This window comes from Corapipo altera, unplaced genomic scaffold, assembly GCF_003945725.1.
Source record: "Corapipo altera isolate COAL_440 unplaced genomic scaffold, ASM394572v1 214, whole genome shotgun sequence".
NCBI classification, from domain to species: domain Eukaryota; kingdom Metazoa; phylum Chordata; class Aves; order Passeriformes; family Pipridae; genus Corapipo; species Corapipo altera.
The window spans coordinates 502,128-521,169 of NW_020885031.1; the positions used below are offsets into that span (position 1 = coordinate 502,128).

The 19,042-nt window shown below is 50.8% G+C and overlaps 1 protein-coding gene across 5 annotated transcripts in view; it reads left to right on the forward strand.

The window, feature by feature from the left end:
* SEPT11 (septin 11) overlaps positions 1-18,101 on the forward strand; it is a 46,677-nt gene extending 28,576 nt beyond the window's left edge. For 3 of the 5 annotated variants that reach the window (XM_027668213.1, XM_027668210.1, XM_027668212.1), the window contains 7 exons: positions 770-931; positions 2,595-2,691; positions 3,616-3,784; positions 7,062-7,194; positions 7,450-7,637; positions 16,273-16,401; positions 16,533-18,101. In XM_027668213.1, coding sequence (XP_027524014.1) covers positions 770-931; positions 2,595-2,691; positions 3,616-3,784; positions 7,062-7,194; positions 7,450-7,637; positions 16,273-16,401; positions 16,533-16,608 — 954 coding nt within the window. In that variant the 3' untranslated portion in view covers positions 16,609-18,101. Of the gene's footprint in view, positions 1-769; positions 932-2,594; positions 2,692-3,615; positions 3,785-7,061; positions 7,195-7,449; positions 7,638-10,544; positions 14,154-14,514; positions 16,252-16,272; positions 16,402-16,532 lie in introns of those variants that run through there. The other 2 variants (XM_027668215.1, XM_027668214.1) reach the window with 2 other exon arrangements.
* The last annotated feature ends 941 nt before the right edge of the window (positions 18,102-19,042 follow it).

The window sequence follows — 19,042 nt, forward strand, 5'->3', positions numbered from 1 at the left end:
CTGCTGTTGCATGGAGAAACAAATCCTGCATGATCAAAAGCAGAAACTGTCCCTCTGGAGGGACAAGAAAGGAAAAAAGGCAGGGTCCTTATCCTTGCCAACAGCCTGTCTAGGGAAGAGTGTCAGTAACTGATCTTTCATCTCAGAGCTGTGCAGGGAGGAATGAGCCCTGCTACTGCAGTACAGCCATGTCTGGGGGCATGTGAGGGCACACAGGTGGGGGAAGTGTGGCTGTGCTACTGCCAACCCCTGTCTTGTGTGTCACAGGGTTGGATAGAGACCATCTGCTTCCACCTCCTGTGGGGTGACAGCAGCACTGCTGCCCACCCGAGTGCCCCTGATGGCAGCCCCCGAGCAAACACCTGTGACAGGCTCTTGTCCCAGGGAGGCTCCTGCAGTAATCCAACCTGCTGCAGTGGAAGGAGATGTGCCTAGATGGTCATTTCCTTTTTTTTCTTTTTTGGAACAGTTTGTAATAATCTGTGACAGCATTTCCTGTCCAGCCAATTCGGATGAGGAGGGGAATACGACAGGGCAGGAAATAGCATGTTGCCAAATTGCATTTGACTTCTTTTTAAGGCCATCATCACTGCTGCCTGGAAATCCTGTCTGAGGTGATGCTGGCAGCAGCAGCCCCGGGGAAGGTCATCTGCTGGGGGTGCTGGCTGGTGGCACTGGTAGGGCTGTCCCTGCATGTCCTGCTCTGTCCTCTCCTGGTGACACAACCTGTGCAATGCTGTATGTGGAGGTGCCGTCTCTTGTCCTGCAGGTGAACATCATCCCCATCATTGCCAAGGCTGACACCATTGCAAAAAACGAGCTGCACAAGTTCAAGAGTAAAATCATGAGCGAGCTGGTCAGCAACGGCGTCCAGATCTACCAGTTCCCCACGGACGAAGAGACGGTGGCCGAGATCAACGCCACCATGAGCGTATGTCACCTGGGGGTTCCTTGGGGGCTTCCCCCTTGGCGGGGGCCCGTCCTTGATGGTGGTCCTGTATTTTATTTGGCTTTAAAACTGCAGTCTAAGCACAGACGCCAGGCTGGCCAGAAGGGCTTTGGGGGCTGGAGATACCTGGCCTAATCCGCTTTATTGTCTGACAAACAAGTTTTCTCTGAGCGTTTTTCATATCCTTCCCCAGTTGCAGCGTTCCCATCTCAGGAAAGGAAAAGGATGGGAGGCAGGGCCCCAGCACGGTCAGGGCAGGGAGCTGAGGTTTGGGTTTCCTGTCCCAAACGACCACTTGTTGCTCAGTGGGGGGTGATTCACTGCTGCCTTTGTTTCGGTTTCCGCAGAGAACAGGGCACCGTTGGTGATGTTCCAGCTCTCCATAAGGCTGGTGGCCATCAGCAGCTTGGCTTTCACCTCCTTCCCCTTCCTCTAGCAGAGGGTGGGATTTGAGGGCACGCAGGGCTAGGGTAGATCAAACATTTTAGTGGGGTTTATGGGGGAAAACACTGTTTTCTATGGTCCTAACTTGAGGTGCAAGGGGAAGAACCTGAGCTTGAGGTTGCTGGCATATACATGCAATATTATCTGGGCATTTTAGGTGGTTTTAGAGGGGCACATAACGCCCAAGAGGATGTGCCAGCCCTAAGGCAAGTGCACTCAGATTAAGCCATTTCCTTGCTACTTGAAGGCTTTTCTGAGTTTCCTCGCACAACTGCTTGTAGATGGGCAATTATCCCATCCAACTGGATATTAGACCTTCTCCAAAGGTGCCTGTTTGTTTCCTGTCTTCCCTGTGTGTGTTCTGTTCTGAGCAGGGAGAAGCTGGCACAGAGAAGGGACATGGCTCTACCAGGGTGCATCGTGTGCAGTGTTTTGCTTTCCTCTGGTGCAGCCTGGCTGTTGGGAAACTCCTTTGCCAGTTAATCCTATCTCCTCTGCCCTGACATCTTCCCCACCCACCCAGCCTGTGACCACGGCTTGGCCGACACAGCTCCCGGAGCTTGTGCCCAGCCCTGTTGGATGCTGTTAAGGCAGGGAGAGCTCCATGGGGCTGGGCTGGCCAGCTCCCTGCTGGCAGCAGCCACATTTCTGGGAGTAGATCCCAGATTGTTGCCACCACACCCATGGGGAGACTGGGACGGAGCAGAGCTCCATGACTCAGACGTGTCGGCCCAGGGCTGGGTTGACTCTGCTCTTCCCCTTGCTCACAGCTTTGCTCTTTTTAAGAGGAAGCATTAGCAGTTCTTTGTAGCAGCAGAACCCCCCTGAAATTTTCCTTGGGAGAATGTACTTTATTTTCTTTTTTTTATTGTTTCACAGTTCTGTCTCCTCAGTGTTCTAATTCACTTGCAGTTTGTGAGACTTAAGATAGTCTGGGCTTAAGATAGTCATGCTCTGTAATTACATGGCAAATATACATGTCTCTGGTATTCTTAGGACGTCAGAATTTTGGGCTTTAAGTCTGATCAGGTTTCTCATCCAGATTGTCCTGTTGCTCTCCCCAAAACACCAGATGAATTGCAAAGGCGTTGAAGCAACTTAGATCTAGCAGAGCTGCCACAGTAAACAGCTTTCTTGAGAAACAATCCCTGGCAAGGCAGCGAAGGAAATCCCCAACCTCATTGTCCCTTTCCTTTCATAGGTCCACCTTCCTTTTGCTGTTGTTGGCAGCACCGAAGAAGTGAAGATTGGCAACAAGATGGCAAAAGCCAGGCAGTACCCCTGGGGTGTCGTGCAGGGTATGTTACCAAAGGCACAGAGAAGGCCTTGTCATCCTGTCCCGTTCCGATCAAAGACACACTGATCTCTGGATGGTCCTTGTCAAAACCTCGCTTGAGAAAGCACAGCCCAGATCTGGACATGGAGCCAAAAGCTCTTTCCTGCAGGAGAGCAGAGTTTGGCCAGGGCACTGTTTGCAACCCAGGCTGTACTGAAGCTGCCAAAGATAGATAGGGCTGATCCTCGCTTTCCAACCAGTACTGACAAGTACAGGATTGAGATGGTGACAGTCTGCTTGTGACTTCAGCTGTATATCCCATTGGATAATGGCCTGGGGAGCTGCAGGGGGACATTCACAGGGCAATTCTGCAGTACTCTCCAAATTCTCAATAATACAGGCTGGCCCTGAAGCAGCTTCAGACTTACTGTCTTCAGCTGTATACACCAGAGGATAGTACTGAGAAAAACAGTTAGGAAAGAAGTTGATATGTTTGGGAAGTCTTGGACTCAGCACATCCTGCTGGGTTCTTGCTGTTCCCAGGAAACTGGGACCTGGATGGTTTAAGAGATCTAGTTTAGGCATTGCCTGCTCGGGCCCCTGTGAGTGCTAGGATTTAGAGTGGGTCTGAGTGGGAAGTGAAATCCTGCGTGCAAGTGGATCATCACCTTGCTGGTGTAAAAATGCACGGAGGGATGGGAGCTCTGTGACAGATGGGCATCAGGGAGATTTTTCAAATCCAGGGGAAGGCCTCGAACTCGTGCCCGTGTTGGTGTGGGGTAGTTTCACCCCCGGGCCATCAAGGCAGTTTGGTGCAGGCTGACCTGGAGTTCTGCCTGTGTGCCTGGAGAACTCGGGGCTTGCTGAACTGGGGCCCAGATGCAGGGAAAGGGGGGACCCAGCCCCTGGGCGTAACATCTCTGTGGATGCTCTGTTGTCTTCGCAGTTGAAAATGAAAATCACTGTGACTTTGTGAAGCTGCGGGAGATGCTGATCCGAGTGAACATGGAGGACCTGAGAGAGCAGACGCACACCCGGCACTACGAGCTGTACCGGCGCTGCAAGCTGGAGGAGATGGGATTCAAGGACACGGATCCGGACAGCAAGCCTTTCAGGTAGGGCCCTGTACGACACTGCTGTGATTTGCAGCCACCTGCTGTGCTGCAGCTCAGGGCTGGGCACTTCCCGGGCAGGGAAAGGGCAGCCGTGTCAGGGAAAACGCGGGAGGGTGACTCGTGCGTTGAGGTGTGGTGGCTCACTGGGGGGGAGATCCTGGGATCAGCGCTCTCTGACCCTCAGACAGCTTTTCACAGCTGCTCCAAGGTGAGCTGTGAAGAGGGAGCCATGGTCTCATGCTTGAGGTTTGGCTGGTTACTACACACATAGTTTATTCTGTCAGACAGCTTTATTGGTCTGAAGCCCAAGTCATCAGCCAGGGACAACAGCTGTGTGGGAATTCGGGAGGGAGTGTTTGTTTTCTCCTCTCATTTCCTGTTTCCCATTCCTCCCCAACTTTTCCCCAATAATTGCATCCTCTACCTTAGCAACATCCCACGCTCCTCTCTGCCCCAGTCAGAATTCAAGTGCATCAGTGGGGGGTTTTACCCCCATAACACCCGTGAGTGTCAGGGATTGGCGCTGGTTTGGCATTTTATTTGACAGGCTGAGTTGATGCAGCTGCATTTCTTCTGCAGCACAGACACTCTGCTGGAATCAGTCAAGCCCAGTTCTGTTACTAAGCCCAAGTGTGAAGCTTTATTGGATTTCCTTTCTGGAGAGCAAGGGCTTAAGATGGGCTCAACCCTTCCTTTTGAGGAATCTGAGGAATTTCCATTGCTTCCTGTACACGAGGCCTCTTTTTGACCAAGCTATAAGTAGAAAGGAAATGAAAATGTACAGAATTTCTCCATCTGGTACGTGCTAGTTCAGAGCAGTTCCCTCTGGGTGCCTTTTCCCTCCAATAAACAAACAAGCCCCATGATCCCAAGCTGTTTGGCCAAGACTGATGTATATCTGATATGAGGAAGATGTTCTCTCTGAGCTCAGGGATCAAAAGGATGCCTTTCCCTGCACTGGGGCCCGGGGAGCCACAGGGGCTGCTGCTCCTCAGCCAGCTTGCATCAGCCAGGAGCAGAGAGCCTTTGGAAAATCTCAGGGGGACCAGGGCAGAAGGCCCCAGCAAACCATTGGTGCTGTGTAGGCGCTTGTGTGAGGTGTGAAAAAGGGGGATTGGTGATGGTTGAGACCCCCACTTTGCTGGCAGAACCCCCCCTTGCTTGGCCCAGCTGCACGAGGTGAGGAGGGAGCAGCACCAGGATCCCCACAGGCATCTGCTCCATGAAATGGAGTCCTCTGCACAGAGACCCTTCTGCTGTGGGCTGGTTTCTCTGCTGCTCTGGTTAACCTTTTCAAAACACATCTTTTTTCAAGGAATATTATTTGCCAGGGCATCCCTCCGTGTGTGTGGGTGTGCTGGGGAATCGAGTTACTCTTGTAATCTGGGCTCATATGTTTGTGTACTTAAAAAGCTAATTCCCTTGTCATCTTTGTCTGTGAGAAGCTGCAGGGATCCCAGTTGGTTTGGACTGTTATTCCTTGGGGCTGTAATTGTTTTTTTCACATGCAGCCTGGGAGTTGCCTGGCCAGTTTCTCTGAGAACTTGGCTCCTCTGAACTCGGAGTCACTGCAGCAGAGAATGAAGCTTTGAACCTGGGACAATTTAACAGGAAGCCCCTGCACCCCTGGCTCCTGGCAACCTTTTCCTGCTTGTCCATCGCCCAGCATTGTGTTTTTGGGAATGAGCTTTGCAAGGGACGTTTGCAGTACAGGATGGGATGAACAGTGTGCAGAGCTTTCTGGTTTGGTCTGAAAGGCTCTGCTGCTCCCTAGTACAGTGTGTCACTAATTGCAGATTCAGTTTGTGCTCACTGAGCAGCAGAGGCTCACCTGCCCTCTGGGTTTTCCTAGAATCTAGCCAGATCCTTCAGAAGGGCTTAGGAATTTACATTTGTGTCCACAATCAGAGTATTAAATCCAAGACTGAATTTCAGGGAGGTTTTGATTCAAGTCTCCAGATCTCCTGCTGTGAGAGATCTGGTTCTGGATTTAGTGAAGAACCAGAGACGGCTCTTGCCCTGCTCTCCCATGAAAGGATTTTTGTCATTTTTAGAATCAGTATTTTTGCTTCCATGTGTGGGAGGCTGCTGTGGTCATCTGGAATGGTGTGATTCCTCCAGGGCGGCCAGTGCTCTGCCAGAAGAGCTCTGGGCATCCTGTCTGGAGAGTATTTTAGGAGGCAACTGAAGTGCCTGTTAATTAGCAGAATTAAACACTTGGGATAATCTGTCAAGTTCTGTTCCTCAGTTCAATATCCCACGCCCCCCAAAGAAAAGCAACAAAAAGCCACCAAAAACCCCAACACTGCCAGGAAAGACAAAAGCTTGATGTCATTGGAATTAGGATGTTCCGCTGGCCCAGTGGTTAATGTGTTCCCTGGGCACATGGATACAGTGTGTCTGTGTGTTATCAATGGAGTTTTCATTTAAAAAATGCATTTTCAGAAAAACCTCTTGGGGGAAATAGTTATCATTCCCACACTATCGTTACGGCTGAGCTATCCAAATCCATTTAAGGAATAAAATAAAGAGGAATTTGGTGTCCAGAGTCCCTGACAGGCTCTGAAAATCTCAGAGGTGCATGGACAGCATATTTTATGTCCCAAATCTGTGCTGCCTATCTCAGTGCTGGGGAAATAAAGGAATGCCAAAGAGTAGAGGGGGAATGAAGGAAGGAGGGAATCCAGTTATGTGGTTATTTGGAGGAGGGGGCTGATGCTTGTTCAGAAAGGCCAAAGGAGAAAGAGAGGTCTCCCGAGGTGGCTTTATATAATCAAGCCCCTGATCCAAATCCATTAGCAGTGAGTAGTGAAAATGAGTTTTGCTGTGTGTCAGCGTCGAGATTAAAGAACTACACGAAGCCAGATCTCACACTGTGCCTGCTCCACAAATCCTGCACTTGGAATGATGAGTCTCTCGGTGCAAACAGTGGGAGAAGGGAGGGGGTGTGACTCAGGCGGATCACAAGCCCTGTGGGCATCGGGGGTTGGTGTAGGCGCTTACACAGTGGCTGCTGCTTTTGGAGGACAGTCACCCTGCCTGCTCAGTGATGTGCAGGATCCTGGTCACGGAGCGGTTCCTTTCCCATTTGTCTCCCACTGCTGCCATCTAGCGAGCTGGGGCGGGGTTTGGTGGAGTGGATCGTGCCTCTGTGGTACTGGGGGACCTCTGATGATATTCTGTGAGGAGACAACCCAAGTGTAAGGTCATCAAAGGCTGGGAGCTCGTGGCTGTGCGTGAAGCACGGCTCTGACGGGGTTCTGTGTGTTTCCAACAGTCTCCAAGAGACTTATGAAGCAAAGAGGAATGAATTCCTGGGCGAACTCCAGAAGAAGGAGGATGAAATGAGGCAGATGTTTGTCATGCGAGTGAAGGAGAAGGAAGCGGAGCTGAAGGAAGCGGAGAAAGATGTGAGTCTGTTGTAACTCGGGGGACTCTGAGGGTTTAGGCTGGGGCTTTTCCAGAACATGTCCTGCTATGGGAGGGATCTGCTTCTCCTGCCTCACAGAGGAGCATGTGATACAGAGAAAAGTATGGCCCTCAATGGCTGTTTTCTTCCTGCACAAGCAGGATGGAGTCCAGTCAGTATAAAGCAGTGGGAGATGGAATGTGGGGTGGAACGTGCCTCTCTTCCCATCCAGTTCTCATTGTCTCTGTCCCAACAGCTTCATGAAAAGTTTGACCATCTAAAGAGGACTCACCAAGAAGAGAAGAAGAAAGTGGAAGACAAAAAGAAGGAACTGGAGGAAGAGCTGAACAACTTCCAGAAGAAGAAGGCGGCAGCTCAGCTGTTACAGTCACAGGCTCAGCAGGCAGGTTCTCAACAAACCAAGAAAGACAAGGACAAGAAAAAGTAAGCGGATGTCACCCACATCCTTTGTAGGGTTTGTTACAGTTTTGGGAGGTTGTTTTTTTTCTTCTTGCTGCATGTCTGTATTTGCTTTTTCCCATCACCAGACTGGAAACAGGGCTTTTATCAGCCTGATCAAATAAAATATTTTTTTCTAAAGGGTGGGCCAGGGACACGATCTTAATTTTTCTCTAGAAGAGTACCTTCAAATTTTAAGTTGAAGTCTGACTGGTGTGGGAGAGCAATCGGATGGTGGAGGTTTGACTTGTGATCTCTCCAGCATCTTCTGGAACAGCCGTGAGATGTTCTGGACTCAGATTTATCTGCCTGAGCCAAAATTGTTAAGGGAGTCACTACCTGTCCTTTCTTTCACCAGTGGTCTCCAGTTCCCATTCCTTAAGGTTGTAGTTGTAAGTAGAAGTAGCTTAGAAACCAAACCACCGTGTTGTTTTTACATGGGAAATGCTAGTGCCAAAAGTGATTACTTGGAAGCTTGCTTTAAAGACAAGAAGCTTTGGTTATTTTTTTAAAGAAAAACAAACTACTATGGTACCGTAATTGCAGTTAAATGGCATTTGTGGTTGTATGGAGTTGACATAATAAGCTAAGAAACCCTTACCTTTAAGAAAGATCATGGCACTGTTTTTTACTATTTTATATCCGTATCCTAGGAGTGTAACCCTGTACCCTCTGTTGGCTTTGCCCATTCTCCTAGTAAGAGGGTGCTCATGCAAGTCCTTCCTGGGCCATCTGTGCTAATGGTGCTAGTTGGTACCTGCCACTGGGAAAGCTGTCGAGGGGGATGCAGCAAATCTCCCTGGAAAACACTCAGTTAACCCACACACAAAAATGACAGTTCCACACTGCTTTTACTGGCCGAGAGAGCAGGGGGGTGTTCCTTCCAATTAACGCTGGAAGAACCAAATGCCAGTGGGGATGTGACACAGATACCTGTGTCTGCCTCGCTAAGCTGGGAGCTGAAGCCTGATGTGAGCTGTGTGAGAGCACGAGCCCAGGAGGGGACTCCCACTGCAGCTGGACTGGTGTGTTTGTACAGCTTGGCACTTCACCCTCGCTGTATGTCCCCTGGCCCTGCTGCTGGGTCAGTGCCCAGTAGTCATTTCTTCTGCCCCGGGGAAGGTGGGGAGGGCCTGGGGCTGGTTCCTCAGCTGAGGTCAATTGATGTAGCTCCTATGGAGCCCTGCTGCTCGATGCTGGCTGAGAACCTGGCCGTGGGCACCCGCTGGAATACGAGGAGTGCTGTGTGCTGCATGCTCTGCTTGGCTAGGAATCCTTACAGACCTGTGGGGTCCAGGCGTGCTGAAACACCCTCCTGCAACCGTGGCTGTAAGCAGGATAGGCTGAAACCCCTGTCTGCTCTCACCTGAGAATTCAGACATGGTGATGTGTTTTCTAGAAAGAATAGGAAGTTTTGAAGGCCCTCTTTCTTATCTCTTTACAGAGTTGGTAGCTTAACATTTTTAAGAACTCTGCAGTCAGATTTTTCATCTTAGATCTGAGACCAGTGCAGTGCAGGATGGTCTGGGGAGTTCTGTCTCTTTGTGTAGCTGCTCTTTGCTCCTGGGAAGTTGGCTGACACGTTCACAGTGTCGTGGGTGAGACAGGGATGTTTCCAGCGACTGTGACCAACGCAGGTTCTGCTTTGCTGATGCATTCACAGACACTCTGCCCTGAGGAACATCCCTGTGTTTTAGTGTGTCCTTTGTGCTCCACACCAGGTGCTGTACCTGCTGCTGTTGTTCTTTAGTGTCGCAGTTACTAACGGAGGCTTTCAAGGGAAGTGCTGACACTTCTGCCCTGTAGCACACCTTGGGTTTCCAAAGGCTTTGAGTTTCTCCTTGCACTCTAATGAGCAGCTGCAGTTTGTGTGGTTAAAGGCTTCCATCCTCTCTCTCTCTGCTGACATGGCCTGTGGTGCTTCTTGTGCAGTTGCCAGAGAAGTCCTTGCCATGCCTGACGCTCGCAGCCTCCCCAGGAAGTAAATCACAGGAGTGCTTTTTTATTCTCAATGTGGGATCAGATTGCTCCAGCTTGGAGAACGGAGACTTTCCACTGTGCTGTGCATGCTGGAGGGAAGGCTCAGGGTGAAATCTGCTGCTGGCCCGACTCCCTGAGGGAGAGCTTGGCCTTCCCCATTTCCAGGCGATTCCTCCAGGAATTCCCTAGCTTGTACTCATTTTTAATCTAGAATTGTTGGGGCCCTGGCCTGATGGCAACAGTGTGCTGTTCTGGGGACAGCACATCTGCATACCCCAGGCACTTCAGGGGTGACTGGAGAGGTGTACTCGAGTGATCACCTGAATGTGAGGCTGAGCATACTCACCCTGCTGTAATTTTGGGATGGGGCTGTGCTTCAAACCTGTACAGCCTGGAGGCAGTTCCTGGCAATAGCCCAGATCAGAGCAGCCAACAGCCTTTCTGGTGCTTGCCTGCTGTTTGGGAGATGGCCACATGCCTCAGCATGTACTGCTGTGTTACTGCTCATCCTCAGCCCCCAGGAGCTGGGACCGTCTGTTTGGAGGCTATTTCGGTTTATTTCAGCCTATTTCTGAAAACCAAATGTAAGACTTGGGGATTTTTTTTTTTTTCAAGTTCCTTTCTATGTAAGTTTTCAGTCCCCCACGGCTGCTCTGGCCCAGCTTACATGGTTGGTTGGTCAGTGGTTCTGCCCCCTTGATTTTTCTTTCTACATTTGCTTGTCGTAGGCTGGAGTAGAGCCTGGCCTTGAGGTTGAGTTCCTTTGTAATTCCATGATCCGTGTGCATGCCCACCCACCGGAGCGAGTTGCTGGTGTTGGCTCTCCTGGCTTTCTTTTATTTTTATTTTTTTTTCATTTTGAGTTCAATTAGTGCTAACTTTTTTGTTTTTTGTTCTTTTTTTAACTTGCAGTGCAAGCTTCACATAAAGCCTGTCGAACCAAGGATGTTCCTGCATTCACCTGCTTTTGCAGTAATGTGTCTCTGCCATCTGTTTTCTTTTTCTTTTTTGGTTTTCTTTTTTCATTTTTTAACATGAATAACTATTAACTCATCTAATAACATAGGGGGAACAAGAAGGAAGAGGGATGCAACTGGAAGTTCAGGGGCGGGTGGAGGGACAAGATAACGATACCCATGTGTTTTTGTCACCAAAACCACCAGCTGTAAATCAGTTTTGTCCCCCAGTTTAACCAAGAGTCAGGGCTGGGTGTCAGCAGCTCAGGTGAGCAGGGCTGACCGGCTCAGGTGCCCTCAGTGCTGCAGTAACGTGTGCTGAGGGAGCCCCTGGACCCAAAGAAACCTGCCCCAGGGAATCGCTGCTGTAGGAATGTCACAGCCAGCCCATGGCGTGGCTAAACCTGGAGTTTAACCTGGTCCATATTCCTGGAGTAGCTGATGTGTTCCAGCAGTAGCTGCTGGGGAGAGGGAGGGGGGTGTGTGTAGATAACCCAGTGTAACTGACCCTGCATGCCATGACATTTGCATGATAATGTGTTTTAGTTGCTGTTTTTGTTGTCTGACCTGACCGTGGCTGGGGTTTGTTGTCCTGTGCTGGCCTGTTTTTCACAGCCACCCTTCCAGCTGAGCGCAGCAGCTGAGGGTGCCCGGGGGCAGGAGCATTCCCAGCACCCCTGTCCCTGCAGTACTTGCTTGAAACCTTTGGAACCTCCTTTAAAATCCTACCTGGTTTCCAACGGGTTAGCAGCTCTTGTGGAACCAAATGCTTGGGCAGGGGGGGCACAGAGCCTTCAACATCCTCTTAGAGCCTCCAGGAGCGTTCCTGCACATTGTTAAATACAGACTTGCAGTGGGATCCACAATTCCAGGTCAAGGGAGAGAAGATACCCGGACACACTCTGTGCTCCCCACCAGCCCTCCTGCACCAGGGGCAGTGTCCCATTCAGGTGTCCCTTGAATGTGCCAAGGACATATAGGATAAGCCAGGCCTTGCTCTGGGCCAGTGCAGGGTGGAAGGGGATCTGTTTAATGTGTATTTTCTATGCCATTGCTTTTGGACAGAGTCTTTCCCTTCCTTCCCCAGAAGTGGTGAGCCATGCTTATCCTATGACCCCTGGGTTCCTTTCTCTCCTGCTGATGCACAGCCAGCACTTGCTCTGCTCCTGGCTGGGGAGTCTCCTTTCCTTTCTTTAAAGCACTCCTACATATAACTCCTCCCACCTGAGTCTCACACACTGCAGCTCTTTGCTTGTTTCTGGATGGAATTTTTCCAGGGGAAAAAGGGCAGAATTATCACTTGTTTTTGTTACTTCTTCTTCAAGTGTTGCTGTTGAGAAGTGTGCTGGGGGGGGTTAGCTTATGGGTTGTCTTGCTTTTAACCCTCACTGCTTAAACATGGCTTTGGGAAGAGGATATCTAAATGGCCGTGTCTTGGACAAAAGAGAAAAGTGGATAAGTAAGCTGGAAATAAAATGGTTGACCCTTTTATCCCTTTCTTTTCTTTTTTTTTTTTTTTTTTTTTAACCTCCTGGTCTTGCCAACAATGCACTTTTTGCCATGTTAAATAGGTTTGCTGCAGGGTTGTTTGGAAAAATGAAATTCTGATTCTTGTGGCTTCTGGCAAACCCAACTTTAAAATCTTGAGTTATGAAAGAAGAAGCTTGGGTTGTTTGCATGAGTTTTTTACAGTCCAATCACATGCCCATCACCGAGCGCTCGTGGCAATATGCTTCACTTCAGCTGTCTCTGTGCATGTCCTCTTTTTAATTACCAGTGTTTTGTGCCAACTTGAAAACTTAATTTTAACATTTATTTGTACTGCTTCATTTAACAGCCCTTCAAGGGATGTTTAGCAGGGGAAATCAGCTGAGTTGAGCTTTTGCTTTTTGACAGAAAGCAGTGGCCAAGTGCATTAATGACTTTTGGGTTGAGTTTCTTTCTCCAGCAAAAAGCAAGCTATGTTGGAGAAACTGGGAATAAACCACAAGCTTGCAGATGTCCAAGGTATTGTTTTGGTTTTCACCACAGGAGATGATAATGACTTCTTTTTTTCACCTTAAACCCCTGGGCCATGTTTAGCTTGTCACTGCTGCACTTCTTGCTTTTCTTTCTAATGCCTTTTTTCACAGTAGCCCCTGGTGTGCATGGAGTGAGTGATACACTCAGGGCTGGCTGGATGTGCTTTCACCTTTGCATGTAAGTACAGCAGCAAGAGGCTCACCTTCCTGCCTCACTCCTGACAGGAAACCAGTCTTGCTTTTCTGGGAGATTAAGTCCACTTCCTTACAAGTGGCATGGCTAAAAACCCCCTAAAACTGTCTGCAGGCTGCTTGTGCTGAGCTGTTGTAGAGAAGCTGTAGGGAGCACAACATCCAGCTCCTGTTGGGTGCCTAGAGCAACCCTGGGCAGCTTCCCTGCATGCCAGAAGCTGGACACATGGTTGGGCAAAGCCTTGCTTGGGAGGCCCTGCCACATGGAACATGATTAGACAGCCATGATAACGAGCTGATGATGCTGCTTGCTCCTGACTGCATTTCAAACCTCAGTCTCACGTAAAGGAGCAGGAAAGCACACTGAAACGTGCCTTTTCTGGGATGGTGGTGTTCCCAGGGCATGAAACAAACCCCCAGCATGGAAAAACACAGTCAGGTTACTGAGAGAGGGGCTGTGACTGCTCTGTACAGGTTGGGCACCCCTGGGTCTGGCAGGCAGATGAAAAGGAGGAGGTGGATGAGGATTTGCTCCCCCAGAACCATCCAGGGCTTGCACAGTTCCTTTCTGGGAGGGCATTTAAGTGGGAAGGATCCCTTTGAGCTCGTGGTCATTAAATGCATTGTCTTGCATCTCCTGTGGCACGTGGCTCTCTGGGAGCAGGGACAGTAGTGCCTGGCACCCACCCTGGGCTCCTTGTCACAGCCTGAAATCCCACCAGGGAGATGGGTGTCTCTCTGGAAACATGTCTGTGTTTACCACGAGCAGTGTTTCCCCAGGCAGCTCCTGTTCTGCTTCTCCTGAACCGTCCAAGTGCAGATGGAAGTGTCTTTTTGTGTGTGACCACATCAGATCTGTCCATTTGGCTCCAGTTCCCTTTGCCCTTCAGAGGTGTTGGAAGAGGGGGGGGGGTGTCCCTTCTCCGAGGGCCCAGGTTGCATTTGCAGTGTGTGATATCCAGCACGGAGCTGTACAAATATGAAGGGGTTTTTTTAATTCACGGAAAATAAAGCTGTGAACAGCGGTAGAAATCTTGTATTTGTATACATTTTTAATATCCTGATTGCCTTAAACCATAGATGTAGGACTTTATTACCTTGCTATTGGAAAATAACCCGTGTTTGTAACTAAATAATTGTGTAACCGACATACAGTGTTAATGCAAGTGATATGTATGCATCTGTTAGATATTGTCACTTTATTTGATGTGAAAGTATTTCAGTTTTGGAATTACAGATGGAATAATAACCTTAGAGCATAAGCTCAAGTTATTTCTTGTATATGCTTCAGGTTACAGATCCAAATAGTGCCAACACTTGAAGTGGGGAGAGGAAATATATTTTTACCCAAAGCTTTGGTCTTTGCGTGGCCTTTGTGACGTTTGCTGTGTAACAGTGTGACAGGAGGGTCACCTGTCACCCTCTGCCTTCCCAGCAGGTCGTTCTGTGCCTTTGAGGTGCCTCTGTGGGCTCGTGCTGGTGTTTGTCAGTCCCTTTTTGTGGTGTTGTGTGGGTGTTCCTCGCCTCAGCCGGTGTCTCAGGGAGCTCAGGCGTCCCGGTGGAGTTGGTGTGTGTGGCACCTCCCCAGCGCACTCCCTCCTTCATGACTTACTTTAAAATGTTGTTCCTCCTTTATCCCCCCCTCTCTCACCCCTTCATTTCAATTCTGAACCTCTGTTTCTTTTCTCTTCTGTTTTTTCTCTTTTTCTGTAGCTTCTTCTTTATGTAACCGTCACCTTGCCAAAGCCCCCACACCCCCTCTCCCGGTGGGCTGTCGGGCACTGGAAGAGCCTGAGGCTACGGGCAGCCCTGCCAGGAGAAGAACCATCTCATTCCTCCATCTCGTCCGCCCTCCTCTCCTTCCCTCTTGTTCCCTCCCGTGCGCTGTGCTGTGTGTCTGTGCGGGATCTGTCGCTCCCGGCGCGGCTCCGACAGCGTCCAGGCTTCCCGGGCTGCCAGAGGTAACGGCCAGAATGGCCCACGTTGCACTGGGTTAGTTGGATTTCTTTCCTCCCTCCCTGTTTTCTCACCTTTTGCCATAATATGCACACGTTGCTGATGACAAATAGCGACAGACTGGGGGGGAGTGTGCGTAGCTGGAGGGTTTCGTTTCTGCCTCAAGTCTGGCTGCTTTGGATACCACAGCTTCATCCCAGGGCCATCCTGTGCTCCTCTGACACGGCTGGAAATCGGTCTGGAGACCCGGGAATGTTCTCCGTATGTCACTGTGTGAAGTGGGGATGGTGGATGCCACGCCCTGGGGTGCTGATGGAGCCTGTTCTGGACAGCCAAAGCCTTATTTTCTGGCTGATGTAGCAAAGTAGGATTTTCTTGTACAGCCGAACTGCACTGACTTGTACTTAGATCGAGGGCTTCGCTTTGTTTTCATGAAGCCTAGTTAGCAATTATTTTTTTAGCAGTCCTGAATGTGGGCAAGTTGTTAAACTTTGTACCTTGTTTATTTGAAATTGAATTCAGTCAAAAAGCTTGAGAAGTGCCAAAGGATTGGTTGAAGGTAAAAACAAAGCCTGTAAGTGTGGTTTAGCGCAGAGGGAAGGAGGCAGCCTGAGCTTCTTGGGATGTTTTTTCCTGTGGAGTGATGCACTTTTTTTTTTAACCGAATACTAGTGACTGACTCTTTGCATCTGTGAACCTTAATCAAGGAATTCCCCTCCTTTAACTGGGAAATGGTCTAGGTTTGGCCTCTCCCCTGTGTGATGTGCAGGCTGCTGGGAGGCTCTGCTGAAATCTGCTGGGGGTTTTTTTCAGAAGCACAATATTTTGCAGCACTTCCCAGTGACAAGGGTCGGCTCCCTCCCGCCAGGTGGAAGGAGGAAATCTTTGCAACCAGCCAAGTGACTTTATAGATACAGTCAGAAAGGTTGTGAAGTGTTTGGCCTTGTGTGTGTGCTGTGCTGATTTGCCTGGTGTGTAACTGGCCCTGCTGACCACTGCTCAGAGCACAGGGCTACCAATATCTGCACAAACGTAGCTTGGGGCAGCATTTGCATTAGTACCAAACCAGAGCCTGCAGAGGTCTCAGGTGGTACCTGCTCTTCTGCCACCAGTGCTTCCCTTGAGGTGGCCAGATCTAGGAAGCTGTGCAGTTCTCCAGCTGTTATGTTTCTCTCATTCCTTGGACTTTTTTGTTATATTTAAAAACTGTAGGATGGCTTTATGTGGGAGTAGGAGCCTGCAAGTTGCTCTCAAGACCATGGTTTCTGGGGCATTTCCTCTGCCCCTGAGAGGTGCTGGGCTGGACTGGGGGAGGTGTGGTGGTTCATCCCCTGCAGGGACTCAGCTCTGAGTGACCCACCTGTAGTGCTGCTGTGGCAAGAAGGTTAGAAGAGGGGTAAAACCCTTTTTCCCCCGGTGGCTTCTAAACTCTAGATGGGAATTTTTTTAAAGCTTAATCTAAAGAGAAGCACAAACCAAATACCAACACTTACACAGACTGCCTTTATTTTGCAGCTCTATAAGAGTTTTGCTGTGCTGGTGCCTTGAGTCCTGCTTGCAGCTCTGGACTTCGTGTCTCCAGAAGGACATAGTGGAGTTAGAGGAGGGCACTAATGGTAAATGGGATGGAGCAGCAGCTGCCAGGTGAGATGGCTCAGTTTGGCCAAGGAAAGGCAGAGGTGAGGGGGGATCAGCCCCGCTGTGAGCGGGAGGTGGCAGCACATGTCCTCTAGAGGTCCCTTGCAGCCCAGATTTATTTGTGACTCTTGTTGCAGAGCTCTCCAAGTTATGATGGCGCTGGGTGCCAACCTGCTAAGTCAGCAAATCGTCACAACTAGACGAGAGGAGTAACTTTTAAGGAGCAGGTACTAAACTTGTGGAATTTGTTGCCTCAGGTTGTTGAGGCAGATGGTGTCAGCAGAAGGTTTTGGGGTTGATTGGTGTGGTGTTCTTTTTTTTTAAAGGTGAACTCAGGGAGAAGAGATCCATAGGGAAAACAAGGTGAAACATCTGACAGCCATAATCCAGTGGTGGGGTGGGTACTGGGGCAGAGGGAAGGGAGCAGAAGGCCCTGCCGGTGTCCACAGTGAGACTGAGCTGCAGAGGGTGGTGGAGGCTTCCCCACACCCTGGGGCTGGGGAGGGGATGGCAATGTGCCCTTGGGCTGCTGCCTCCACGGCTGCAGCTGTTGGGGAAGAGGTGCCAGTGTGGGGAAAGGATGGCAACGTGAAACCTGTTGAGGACAGCTCAGAGAGGTTATTTGTTACCAGGTGTCCCCAGCAGAGCTGGGAAAGCCACTTCTTCCATTGGAGGGAGTGGGTGTCTGAGTTAAAAATCATGCTTTGGGCTTAACTCTTTCGTGTGGCTTCTGGAGGGGATCTGTGCTCTCACATCCTCAGAGCAAACCCTGAGGGGGCTGAGGGAGGCTGAGGTGCTGCAGGGAGCAGTGCAGCAGGGGAGGGTTTATGGCTAAAGGCATTGGAAAGGAGCAGCAGTGCTCTGCTGGGATGTCCCTGCCGTGCCCTGGGGAGCTCCCTGGACTTGGAGACTGAGCAGAAACATGCTGGGGTTTGTGAAAGCAGTGGTGTTATCGCAGTGCTCATGAGGGAGAGGGGGCAGCAGGGAGCTGAGCCTGGCAATTGGTTTCCTCTCCAGCCAACCATTCACCTGCCCCGTGTGCTGGGCTGCACTCCTGCCCTCGCTGCTCCGGGCCCCACTGGAGCAGACAGACTCTGGGCAGGTCCGTGGTGGGGAGTACTGGGATGCTGTGAAGCTTGTGGGAAGGTCACAGGAACATGAGGAGACAAGGGCACATCAGGGAAGGTTTTCCTGTGGGAAACGGGGAGCCCTGGCAGCACTCCAGGCCAGCCCTGTGTTCCGACAGCGAGAGCTGCGTACAAGCCAGCTACCGAAGGTGATGGGGGGGCAGCTTGGAGGAGACGTTGTCTGGGGGTTTTATGGGGAGGAAATGTGGGAAGTGGGAAATGGCTTCTGTCTCTGGCCATGTGGGTTGTTTCCAAGTCAGCTGGACTTGCTACATGAGGGAGCTGCTCTTGCTGGGATGACTCATTTTCCGAGGTAAGGCTGTGTCTGAAGGTCACCTCATTAGCCACGGAGCACTGTAAACGTGTATACCAGTGCAGGCAGCACAGCCAGGGAGCTGCTCATAGGTGTTCAGGGCCTGTGCCAGGACAGCAGGACACTGCAGAGGTGGGTCACACGGACCAGGGACAGGGTTTGTGCCTGAGCCTATTTTTTCTTGGAGTTGTCTGGCACAAGATCATTGGTGTGGGTTTGTGCATAGTGCCAGCAAAATAAAAGTGTCTGTCTCACTCTGCAACTCACTGGGGCTGGGGGGGTGCCTGTGTTTGGGGCTGGGAGCAGGAAAGCACTCACTTGGCAATGAGGGAGACCGAGTCCTGCCTCTGCAGGATTTTGCCTCCCGGGAGCTTGCCGAGTCGGTGCTGTGGCTTGTGCGGCTCCAGGCAGCACAGGGAGGCTGGGAAGGGTTCTGGGCGGTGACCCTGTGGTGGGACTGGGCTGTGATCCTCACAGGTGCCTGTGTGCTGATGTGCCAGTGGGGCAAGGGGGAACATGCCCTTCAGCCTGGGAGGGAAGCAGCATGCGGAGGGAGAGAAGCCAGTGTAAGTTAACTGGAAAAGGTGTGCAGCATGCGGTGAGCTGGAAGCAGAGAGCACCAGAGCTGGGGCTCTCCTGCACTGACAGGGTGCCTTGCTGGGGCTGTGCTTCTGACACCCCCAGAGGACTGCACAGCAGCCTGGCTGGAGAAAACCGAGCCACTGGATGAGAAGGTCAGGGTCTGGAAATAGCATAAGGATGGCAGGAAGGGCTGGAAGGGAAGGAAGACACACACCCCTCTGAGAAATATGGCCTGGGGAGAGGTTTTTCAGGACTCGAGCAGGAAGAGTTGGAACCTGTGGGAAGGCTCTTGTGGTGGTCTGTGCACGACAAGGAGATGGCACCTTGGAAGGCACAGGGCAGGATGGGCTCCAGGATGGGAGATGGAGCAGGGTTCCAGCCATGCACTCGGCCTGGAAAGGGAAGAGCCAGGAGTGAGGAGCACCAGAGCTGGGGCTAAAGCCAGAACTGCTGGAGGCAACGAGTTCATGTTGGTGACTCCCCTGGCACCCCAGGGGGCTGCCCAGCACCCCCGAAGGCACTTTAAGGCACTTTGTCAGCTGTCTGGCACAGAGCAACTCCCTGGCAGCATCTGGGTAAAACTGATCCAGGTCTCGGATGAAAAGCACAACACCAGACTTGGAAA